Source organism: Balaenoptera borealis (genome assembly GCF_965194805.1).
Source record: "Balaenoptera borealis genome assembly, chromosome: 4".
NCBI classification, from domain to species: domain Eukaryota; kingdom Metazoa; phylum Chordata; class Mammalia; order Artiodactyla; family Balaenopteridae; genus Balaenoptera; species Balaenoptera borealis.
Window position 1 is genome coordinate 84,174,431 of NC_138861.1, and position 12,369 is coordinate 84,186,799.

Below are 12,369 nucleotides of genomic sequence, written 5' to 3' on the forward strand. Positions count from 1 at the left end.
TCTATGTCTTTTTTTTTTTGGCCCTGCCGTGTGGTGTGCAGGATCTTAGTTCCCCAACCAGGGATTGAACCCACGCCCTTGGCAGTGAAAGCACGGAGTCCTCACCACTGAACCGCCAGGGAAGTCCCAAGTCTAGGTCTTTTTTATCTTTATACTTCTAGAGACAGCATCATACGTAAACATTCACTTATCAACATGCATTTATTGAATGCCTACTATCTGTTAGATGCCATTCTAGTTTCTGGAGATCCAGCTCTAATGGATGTTACATTCTAGTGGAGATAGACAGTAAACAAGAATAAAATTATAGTATGCAGGTAATAAATGCTATAGTCAAAAACAAAGCAATGAAATATTAGAGGGGTAAGGAGAGGAATGGAGAGGGTTTGCAGTTTTATAAAGGGTGGTGAGGAAAGAGCTCACTGATGAGGTGTCATTTAAACAGATATTTGAAGAAGTAAAGCAGCATGCTGTGCAGGTATGTGGCGGGAAGAGTATTTCAGACAGTACAAAGGCTGTGGGTTGACAGCATGCTTAGGATGTATGAAAAGCAGAAAGGAGGCCGGTCTGGCTGGAACAGTGAGGGAGAGAATAGTAGAAAATGGGGTCCAAGAGATAGTGGAGAAACTCATCATGGAGAACTTGTAAGCTTCCTCAGAACAGATGATGTTATTCTGTATGAGATGAGAAACCATAGGGAGGGCTTTGAGAAGAGAAGGGACATGATCTGACATGTTTTCAAAAAATCACAAGCTGCTGTGTTGAAATAGAATGTGTGAGCTATTAGGGGGAAATCACTTAAGAGGCTATTTTGAAAATTCAAGCACGATATGATGATGGCTAACATTAAGATAATAACTGAAATGAGGAGAAATGGATTCCAAATATATTTTGGAGGCAGAGCCAGTAGTTCTTGCTAAGGGGTTGAATGTCCATTGTATAGCAAATGGAGAGAAATGGAGAGGGTTTGCTATTTTATAAAGGGTGGTGAGGGACACTTTTTTAGGGTTTTCTTCCCTAATGTTCAGAATGTTGACTGTGCATTTGAATGAGAGATAAGTTCAAACTATTTTGAAGATGAGAAATTTACTTGTTCAAAGCAATGCTAACTAGTTGGTAGCCTTAAGTTATAGCCCAATAACTAATTATATATCTTTAGTACTGTCTGAAAGAACCTTCTGTGATAATGGAAATGGTCTATATCTGCATTGTACAACATGGTAGCCACTAACCACACGTAGCTATTGAACACATGAAAATGTGGCTAATGCAGCTGGGGAACTGAATTTTTTATTTTATTTAATTAATTTAAATGTAAAGAGTCACAAATGGCCACCATATGGTAAAGCACAGCACTATATTGTGTTACATCCTCTTGATACAATAATTTTCAGTGAACACAAAACTTTGAAAATTGGCTGCATACTTTTTTTTTTATCACATGATTTTAACTTTTAAAAAAATATTTATTTATTTATTTATTTGGCTGCACTGGGTCTTAGTTGTGGCACTTGGGATCTTCATTGCCGTATGCAGGCTCTTAGTTTTGGCACTCGGGATCTAGTTCCCCGACCAGGGATGGAACCCAGGCCCCCTGCATTAGGAGTGCAGAGTCTTAACCACTGGACCACCAGGGAAGTCCCATTGGCTGCACACTTTTTAAATGATAAGATTCATTAACATGTAAGTATTTTACCATCTGTGTAGAAGAGGAAATATATACTATAAACTTGTATATATGTGTGTGTGTGCATATATACATCAAGTATCGATAAGGATACATCACAAGACTGTAACATTAGCTGCCTCTGGGAAAAGAATGGGTAGCTAGGGGTCAGGGTTGGGAAAGAGAATATTCCCTATATATCTGGTATTTTTTGTGTTTTTTAAATTTAATTTTATTTTTTTATACAGCAGGTTCTTATTAGTCATCCATTTTATACACATCAGTGTATACATGTCAATCCCAATCTCCCAATTCATCACACCACCACCAGCCCCGCTTCTTTCCCCCTTTGGTGTCCATACGTTTGTTCTCTACATCTGTGTCTCAATTTCTGTCCTGCAAACCGGTTCATCTGTACCATTTTTCTAGGTTCCATATATATGCGTTAATATACAATATTTGTTTTTCTCTTTCTGACTTACTTCACTCTGTATGACAGTCTCTAGATCCATCCATGTCTCAACAAATGACCCAATTTCGTTCCTTTTTATGGTTGAGTAATATTCCATTGTATATATGTACCACATCTTCTTTATCCAATCATCTGTCGATGGGCATTTAGGTTGCTTCCATGACCTGGCTATTGTAAATAGTGCTGCAATGAACATTGGGGTGCATGTGTCTTTTTGAATTATGGTTTTCTCTGGGTATATGCCCAGTAGTGGGATTGCTGGGTCATATGGTAATTCTATTGTTAGTTTTTTAAGGAACCTCCATACTGTTCTCCATAGTGGCTGTATCAATTTACATTCCCACCAACAGTGCAAGAGGGTTCCCTTTTCTCCACACCCTCTCCAGCATTTGTTGCTTGTAGATTTTCTGATGATGCCCATTCTAACTGGTGTGAGGTGATACCTCACTGTAATTTTGATTTGCATTTCTCTAATAATTAGTGATGTTGAGCAGCTTTTCATGTGCTTCTTGGCCATCTGTATGTCTTCTTCAGAGAAATGTCTATTTAGGTCTTCTGCCCATTTTTGGATTGGGTTGTTTGTTTTTTTAATATTGAGCTGCATGAGCTGTTTATATATTTTCGAGATTAATCCTTTGTCCGTTGATTCATTTGCAAATATTTTCTCCCATTCTCAGGGTTGTCTTTTCATCTTGTTTATGGTTTCCTTCGCTGTGCAATAGCTTTTAAGTTTCATTAGGTCCCATTTGTTTATTTTTGTTTTTATTTCCATTACTGTAGGAGGTGGATCAAAAAAGATCTTGCTGTGATTTATGTCAAAGTGTGTTCTTCCTATATTGTCCTCTAAGAGTTTTATAGTGTCTGGCCTTACATTTAGGTCTCTAATCCATTTTTAGTTTATTTTTGTGTATGGTGTTAGGGAGTGTTCTAATTTCATTCTTTTACATGTAGCTGTCCAGTTTTTCCAGCACCACTTATTGAAGAGACTGTCTTTTCTCCATTGTATATCCTTGCCTCCTTTGTCATAGATTAGTTGACCATAGGTGCGTGGGTTTATCTCTGGGCTTTCTATCTTGTTCCATTGATCTATGTTTCTGTTTTTGTGCCACCCTATATATCTGTTTGAACATTCTTAATTTGGGGTCATATGTTTTGTCTATTCAAATATGTTAAAAGAATTTTTTTTAAATTTTGGTTAATGCTAATTTCTAACTTTCCCTAAATTTCTTTCCTGCATGGTTCAAATCAATGACTGACAAGTGAACTAAATACCGTTTTCTGGATATGTCTCTAAGGTGGCCGTGAAGTAATGCTTGAATATAAATCTCGAGGTGACACACAATTCCTCAGCATCCACACAGTGTCAGTGTCCCACCCCTCACCCAACCCCACCAACTCCCCTGTTCCAGGCAGTTCAAGTTAGATGCAGCTAGTTGTTCTATCTACTGAATATTAATTCATTTTCTCATTTTATACCAAAATGAAAAGTTTGTCTCCACTTTCTATACAGTGTTAGTTTTCTTGGGCTCTTCTGCTTAGCAGAGTGACTTGTAGAGAACCAGACTATGTGAGTTCAAATCCTGACTCTGCCCCTTATCAGCTGAGTTTCCTCAGACACATGTAACTACTGTATCTCAGTTTCCTCATCTGCAAAGAAATGAATAATAATTCCTTCTTCACTGGCTCTTTGTAAGGATTAAATGGGTTAGAACAGGCATACCTTGTTTTATTGTGCTTTGCTTTATTGCCTTCACAGATATTGCGTTCCTTACAGATTGAGGGTTTGTGGCAACCCTGCACCGAGCAAGTCTATCAGCACCATTGTTCCAACAGCATTCACTCACTTTGTGTCTCTGTGTCATTTTGGTAATTCTTGCGTATCTCAGACTTTTTCATTATTATTATATTTGTTACGGTGATCTGTGATCAGTGATCTTTGAGGTTACTGGTTTAACTGTTTTGAGGCACGAGGCACGGTGTGCCCATGCAAGATGGCAAACAGTGGATCAATGTTGTGTGTGTTCTGACTGCTCTAACCAGCCATTCCCCCATCTGCCACCCCTCAGGCCTCCGTCTCCCGACACAACAGTATAGAAATTAGGCCACTGAATAAGCCTACAATGGCCTCAAGCATTCAAGTGAAAGGAAGAGGTGCACATCTCTCACTTTAGATCAAAAGCTAGAAATGATTAAGCTTAGTGAGGAAGGTGTCTCAAAAGCCAAAACTGGACAAACGCGAGGCCTCTTGCACCGAACAGCCAGGTTGTAGATGCAAAGGGAAAGCTCTTGAAGGAAATTAAAAGTGGTACTCCAATGAAAACATGAATGATAAGAAAGCAAAACGGTCTTATGGCTGATATGGAGAAAGTTGTAGTGGTCTGGATAGAAGACAAACGAGCCACAACATCCCCTTAAGCCAAAGCCTAATCCAGAGCAAGGCCCTAACTCTCTTCAGTTCTGTGAAGGCTGAGAGAGGCGAGGCAGCTGCAGAAAAGGAGAGTCTGAAGCCGGCAGAGGCTGGTTCATGAGATTTAAGGTAGGAAGCCGTCTCCACAACATAAACTGCAAGGTGAAGCAGCAAGTGCTGATGTAGAAGCTGCAGCAAGTTATCCAGAAGATCTAACTGAGATAATAAATGAAGGTGGCTCCACTAAGCAAGATGCCATGTAGGACTTTCATAGCTAGAGAGAAGTCAGTGCCTGGCTTTAAAGCTTCAAAGGAGGGACTTCCCTGGTGGTCCAGCGGGTAAGACTCCACGCTCCCAATGCAGGGGGCCCGGGTTCATGCCGCAACAAAGATCCCGCATGCCGCAGCTGAGACCCAGCACAGCCAAAATAAATTTTTTTTTTTTAAGCTTCAAAGGACAGACTGACTCTTTTGTTAGAGGCTAATGCAGTTGATGACTTTAAGTTGAAGCCAACGCCCACTTACCATTCCAAAAGTCCTAGGGTCCTTAAAAGTTAGGCTCAATCTGCTCTCCTTATGCTCTATAAATGAAGAACAAAGCCCTAGATGACAGCATATCTGTTTACAAGATTTACTGAATATTTTAAACCAACTGTTGAGACCCACGGCTCGAAAAAAGGTTCCTTGCAAAATATTACTGCTTACTGACAATGCACCTAGTCACCCAAGAACTCTGATGGAGATGTACCACGAGATTAATGTTTTCATGCCGCTAATACAATATCCATTCTGCAGTCCATGAATCAAGGAGTAATTTCAATTTTCAAATCTTCTTATTTAAGAAATACATTTCGTAAAGCCACAGTGATTCCTCTGATGCATCTGGGTACAGTCAATTGAAAACCTTCTGGAAAGGATTCACCATTCTAGATACCATTAAGAACATGAGTGGTTTGGACTTCCCTGGTGGTGCATTGGTTAAGAATCCGCCTGCCAATGCAGGGGACACGGGTTTGAGCCCCGGCCCAGGAAGGGCCCGGGAAGATCCCACATGCCGCGGAGCAACTAAGCCCATGTGCCACAACTACTGAGCCTGCGTGCTGCAACTACTGAAGCCCGCACGCACCTAGAGCCCGTGCTCTGCAACAAGAGAAGCCACTGCAATGAGAAGCCCGCGCACCGCAACGAAGAGTAGCCCCCGCTCGCCGCAGCTAGAGAAAGCCCGCATGCGGCAACAAAGACCCAACGCAGCCAAAAATAAATTAAAGAAAAAAAAAGAACATTAGTGGCTCACGGGAAGAAGACAAATTATCAATATTAACAGCACTTTGGAAGAAGCTGATTCCAACCCTTGTAGATGACTTTGAGGGATTCAAGACTTCAGTGGAGGAAGTCACTGCGGGTGTGGTGGAAACAGCAAGAAAACTGGAATTCAAAGTGGAGCCTAAAGATGTGACTGAATTGCTGCAGTCTCATGGTAAAACTTTTAACAGATGAGAAGTTGCTTATGAATGAGCAGAGAAAGTGGTTTCTCGAGATGGAATTGACTCCTGGTGAAGATGCTGTGAAGATTATTGAAATGACAACAAAGGATTGAAAATACTATGTAAACTTAGTTGATAAGGCAGGGCCGGGTTTGAGAGGATTGACCCCAATTTTGAAAGTTCTGCTGTGGGTAAAATGCTATCAAATGGCACTGCACGCTACAGAGAAACCGTTCACGAAAGGAAGTCACATGATGCGGTAAACTTCATTATCCTAAGAAATTGCCACAGCGACCTCAGCCTTCAACAGCCACCAACGTGGAGACAAGACGCTCCACCAGCAAAAAGCCCCTCAAAAGGCCCAGATGATGGTTAGCATTTTTTAGCAATAAAGTGCTTTTAAATTAAGGTATGTACGTTGTGCTTTTAGGCATAATGCTATTACACACTTAATAGACTACATACAGTACTGTGTAAACATAACTTTTATATGCACTGGAAAACCAAAAAATTTGTGTGACTTGCTTTGTTTTGATATTTGCTTTATTGCAGCGGTCTGGGACCGAGCCTGCAGTATTTGTGAGGAATGCTTGTACATATGAAATGGTACCTGGCATAAACACTTCAAATTATCCTGTTGATAGCTATTATATACAATTTTTGTTGTTTTTTTTTTTACTTTTAAGTCTATTTTAAAACCTCTACAAGCCCTTAAAGACACAGACACAATTCTGTATTTTGCTACACAAATTCTAAACTACAGTGCTTCTATTTTCAATACATTTTGATTTTGGGGTGGGAAATATGCCCTCTCAAAATACCAAATTACTTTGAATAATTACTTTGGTTTAGTTTCTTGTGAAAAAGAAAACACAGTTGCAATTCCTACAGGATTAGTATAGAATTCAACCTGGATCCCACTGCAGGCTGGCTCTAGGTTCTACCTTTTAGTGTTTTTAATTTTTGTATTTTTTCCCCTAAATATACTATATAGACACAATCTCAAAATAAATAATTCAACTAACATGTTTAAATAATATTATTTTGTCAAAATGTAATCATATACTATGTGTCACTAAGGGATATAATTTTTTGAATTTGCACTTTACCAACTACATGACATCCTAATGGTATATTTATAATAGTTCTCTCAAAAACAAATATTGTATATTAACGCATGTATGTGGAACCTAGAAAAATGGTACAGATGAACCGGTTTGCAGGGCAGAAGTTGAGACACAGAGAACAGAAGTTGAGTAGAGAACAAACGTATGCACACCAAGGGGGGAAAACCGCGGTGGGGTGGGGGTGGTGGTGTGCTGAATTGGGCGATTGGGATTGACATGTATACACTGATGTGTATAAAATGGATGACTAATAAGAATCTGCTGTATAAAAAAACAAACAAACAAAAAAAACAACTAATACTAAAGTTTCTTTGGGTTATTTGTATGGAAATATGTTAATATAAATGTTTCAGAAAAAAAATAATTAATAGTTCTCTCTATACTGAAAATGGATCATAAAACAATTAAGAGTTTTTATATCTTGGTTTTGTAAAATGAGGACACCCACAAACTAACAAGCATACTCAAGGAATAATAAATTCTGTTCAAAAACAAAGGCATGATTTTTAAAGGTTAGCACATGAGGTAAAGAAGTATTTAACAAACATTTATCACCAGGGAAAATCCCAAACTAAGAAGTGAACTGCTCTTATTTACATACAGCATTTATTAAGGAAAAATGCACCCTGATGGACCAGGAAAATCTTAACCTGCCACAGAAATCAGACAGATGAAATACAATGTAATAGAAACAAAAATTTTCTCTTTTCCATGAAACCAACTCTAGGGATGCTAGTAAACTTAAATGCAAATATAAAGGCTGCCAGACCAATCTTCTATATAAATGCCTCCCAAACTTCCATTTCAGAGACCAGGATGAGGGATTTAGGGGGGACAATCTTTGAATCAACATTTTATCTTCAATTCTTTGCTTCACTGACTTCTGACAGTTTGGCAAATTGGGGGTCATCACATTTAAAAGAAATGCCAGAGCATGACAAATGCAATCTAAGAAAAATAGTATAAATTCCAAATGCCTGTACAATTTTCTGTAGTTCCTAGCATTCTACCTCAAAGTTATCAGATTTAAAACTTAAGCCGTTTCCTTTAGATGGTATAATTTTAGCAAAAACCATTATCCAAAGTACAGGATAATTAAGGTAACAATAAAATCATATACCCAAAATTCAAGTCTAATGCCCTTTTGTTGTTCTGGGTTATTTGGTGTGTAGGAGGATGTATGCAGATATTAACTTTGTTTTTGAAAAAACCTGAAAATTTTCCAATCTGATTCTATCTTACAGTTTCCTCAGTATATGTTCAGGAATCTCCCTCTTTGGAACTGAATACTACTTACTGGCCACCAACACGGTCCACTTAAAAACAGATCTCCACCCCTCATCTCCCATCTGCCATGGTCTAAAAAATGTGCCAGCTTCCACAGTTTGGGGCCTGTTACTTACAGCCAGAGCTGAAAACAAATATACTTCACCTTCGCTGGTTTCCAGATTTCAGCTTAATACAAACAGGAGTCATGGCCTTGACTGACCTCTTCTCTGTCCAACATTACTTTTGCAATTATTCTACTACAGAAGCTATTTTCCTTAAAAAATATTAAGATTTATATGCTTAAATATTCAAACACTATGCATAAGGGTAAGACAAAGTAAGAAGTATTAATTTGGAAAAAAACAAAAATAAGAAACCTGAACAACTAGATTATCTTATTTTTAAATAAAGGGGACCAAATTCCCTGGTTTCAAAATTCAAATTTGACTCTAGTTTAAAAGGAAGGAAAAAAAAAAAAAAGGGACCAGTGATGTCATACATTAAATTCCTAGATAGGCTGTACTTCTTTATGTCAAATTTCACTTAAACAAACTTTAAGGTATCAGTGCAGAACAGAACTGCAGTGAAAGGACAGAAACATAAGCCTTCAATTATTATTTAAGAATAGGTATGACTTCTATCAAAATAAGGTTAGAAAACCCAAAGAAATATCAGGAGTTGACCTCTTTCAGGGAGTCCTTTAAAAAAATCTACCATTTGGAATAACTACTGCACATCAGCTTTTGCGTTTTTTGTTTTTAATGAGTTAATATTCTTGTCTAACTATGTGAAAATTTTTAGAGTAATTTTACTAGGAGGAAATTGGACATAATTTGGTACCTTCCCACATGGCACACTGACATGGAATAAACAAAATGGCAGGTGGGAAAGGGGAAGGAGGAAGACACAGAAAGTATAGAGTTAATTATAACGGGTAAAAAAGTTTTTTAAAAAGTAGGAGTGAAGAACTTGAAACCATAAGAACAAATTGTGTGCGTGTATATACATATATATGTATAAAACAATTTCGTATCTTAAAAAATAAAATTGGAATGTTATTTCACTTAAAATGTACAGCACACAAGATGTTTTGTAATGGTAAAAAGTGTACACCAATGTAAATTTTCACACTTTTCCAGTAGATGACAGTCTGAATCAAAAAATTACTATTACAAACCCTTTAATCAATGTTTATTTTTTGTTTCCAGCATTATAACTTGCTATAATTTATAAACTTCAATCTAAGTAAGTTTTTAAACACTGACCTAGGGCCTTAAGCACTCACTTATCCAGCAGAGATTATTCAGGCAGCTACCACTCTTGCATGGACAATGCTCACTGGTACCCAAACAATTTAAAGTGCATATGAATTCTTTTGATGAATGGAGACACAGCTGTAGTTTTGCACTAAATTTTCAATTACTGAATTGCATGTTTTTTCATCTTGATACCTTATGATCATTAGAAAGCTACTTAGCACATGTTATAATCATACATTATGCTAAATGCCCATTTGTAACTGCAAGAAACTCATGTTACAGACACACTACTGTCTATGACATTATACAAAAGTCATGGCCACAAGTTTCCGCATAAGAGGTTTACTTCTCTATCTCTCAAAGCAAGAACTATCCCACAGTTCAGATTTACACAAGTTAAGTAGTGCCTCTTTTAAAATAAATAAAAAATAAAATGCTGTCCTGTCTGTGAAATTATAAATATTTCTAGTCCACTTTACATAATGTTAAAATGCTTATAAATGCATTATCTCCTAGTAAATACACATTATGGGACTGAAGCCAGTTAAAAAACAAAAACAAAAAACCAGTCATCACACTGGCCCATGGAAATATCTAAGGCTATTTTATATTTCCTACCACTAGGAAAATTAAACTAAATAAGGGAAAAAAAGCAAAGAAGAGAAAAGAAATTTTACAAAATGGCAAGTAGCATGACCTAAAAGAGTGTACTGAAATCTCTTCCTTCAATTCAGTAATAAAGTCCTTTCTGGAATGAACATTTATGGATAACTAGGTTAGGAGAGCATTCCTCTTAGTGCTCAGGGCAAAAAACACAAGGTACGTTAAAATAATTTCTACATTCTATAAGGAAAGACAGACTTTGAAATGGAGTGACTGTTTTAAAGACCTCAAACCAAGATTTAGCCAGAATGTTCAAGATTGACAGGTTTTGATGGAGTGAAATCTTCACTGGCAACAAAGTTAAAAATCATAATCTTACAGATGCTGCTTATTTTTTACCAATGTGAAGAAAGGAAACATGATTGCAAGGTACAATACACACTGACAGGCTAAAATGAGAAATTATGAACAATTTAAGTAACCAAAATGTTTCCTGCTGCAACATAAAAACATGATTTCCAAATTGATTCAACTTGTAATATGTCTCTTAGAAGTGAGATGTTGTCTTAGTTCTGTGGACTGTTGAATTGCTCTTTACATAAATATTTCCTCCATCTTAAAAAAAAAAAACCAAAACGGCTTCTGAATGGCATTGACTCCTTCACTGTGGGAAAGCAGTCTTGGCAAACTTGTTTCCAAGGCTCCCTCCAAGGTGATTCATTCCATCAAGTCTACAATATCTCCAGATCTACATGTCGAACTTCAGGATTTCGTTTCTGGAAGGAAAAAAATCACCGCTACATTATTAATAGCAAAAGACAATTTTCTGTTTCCTTTTATTCCTTTTGATCACTAAAGCCAATGAAAACATTTGGTCAAACTATTTCATTGTAGCATACTAGCAAGAGAAATATTTACAGAGGGAAAAACATAAGATCAATAGATGAATAGACCAATTATACACTATAAAATATATAGTAAGTAGTCCAGCCTCCCTGAGTTTTGTCCACATGTTCATTAATACAATAATGGATTAAGAATCTAGTATGTGCCAAGCACTGCAAAGCACTGGAAATATGCTCATTTGTGGTGAAGATCACTGCAAAGCAATAATAATCGAAAGACTAAACTGATATTAACTTATTTTATATGTTCTAGTAACAATCCATATAGTCTTGATCTAAGCACTGTGCTAGAAAGTAGAGCTATGATTATTAAATAAGACTCTGCTCCTTACCCTGAGGGACTCAGTTTAGCCAGAGAGAAAAGTGTATGAATAGCCTCTACGAGCAAAAGCATTACAGCTAAGAGGGACTTCCCTGATGGTCCAGTAGTTAAGAATCCACGCTCCCACTGTAGGGGGCCTGGGTTTGATCCCTGGTCAGGGAACTACATCCCACATGCATGCCGCAACTAAGAGTTTGCATGCCACAACTAAGGAACCCATGAGCTGCAACTAAGGAGGCTGCCTGCTGCAACTAAGATCTGGCACAGCCAAAAAAAAAAAGCATTATAGCTAATAATAATAACCAGTTAACATATATTGAGTGGTTACTCTTGTGTCAAGTACTATGCTAATAATAAGTAAGGGGCTTCACGGAAAGTGTGTGTTTAAAATCCTCATAATAACCCAATTATTTCCATTTTACAAATGGGAAAAATGAAGGTTAAAGAAATTAACTAACCTGTCCAAAGTCACACAGCTAGTAAGTGATGGAGCCAGGATAGATTCCAGGCCTGACTCCAGACCCCAAGGCTCCTAACTATTTTAATGTACTAAATAATAACTCTGGAAACAAAAACATGAGATCTATTACTTTTGCTCATGAGATCCAGAAAGAATTCACGGAGAATATAGTATCTAAACAAGGTTTGAATACGGTGAATTTTCCAGATAGATGATGAAAAGGGACTAGACAAAAGAAATAGCATGAGCAAAGTCAAGAGCGCCTGGAAAGTATGCACTAGCAGTATGGTATAGTTAGCACAGAAGCTGCAAAAAGCAATGAGGTTGGAAAGACAGGCAGAAGCCAGATTGTGAAAAATCTTAAGGAATTTCACTAACAACGAAAAACATATTTTT

At 37.5% G+C, this 12,369-nt stretch overlaps 2 protein-coding genes across 11 annotated transcripts in view; one reads left to right on the plus strand and one right to left on the minus strand.

The window, feature by feature from the left end:
- The window catches only part of BEND4 (BEN domain containing 4), a 371,611-nt gene that overhangs the window by 354,442 nt on the left and 4,800 nt on the right, over window positions 1–12,369 (plus strand). The gene's annotated exons all lie outside the window — the stretch shown is intronic.
- SLC30A9 (solute carrier family 30 member 9) overlaps window positions 9,598–12,369 on the minus strand; it is a 74,692-nt gene continuing 71,920 nt past the window's right edge. For all 10 annotated transcript variants that reach the window (XM_082390663.1, XM_082390668.1, XM_082390665.1 and 7 more), the window contains one exon: window positions 9,598–11,062. In XM_082390663.1, coding sequence (XP_082246789.1) covers window positions 11,035–11,062 — 28 coding nt within the window. In that variant the 3' untranslated portion in view covers window positions 9,598–11,034. The remainder of the gene's footprint in view (window positions 11,063–12,369) is intronic.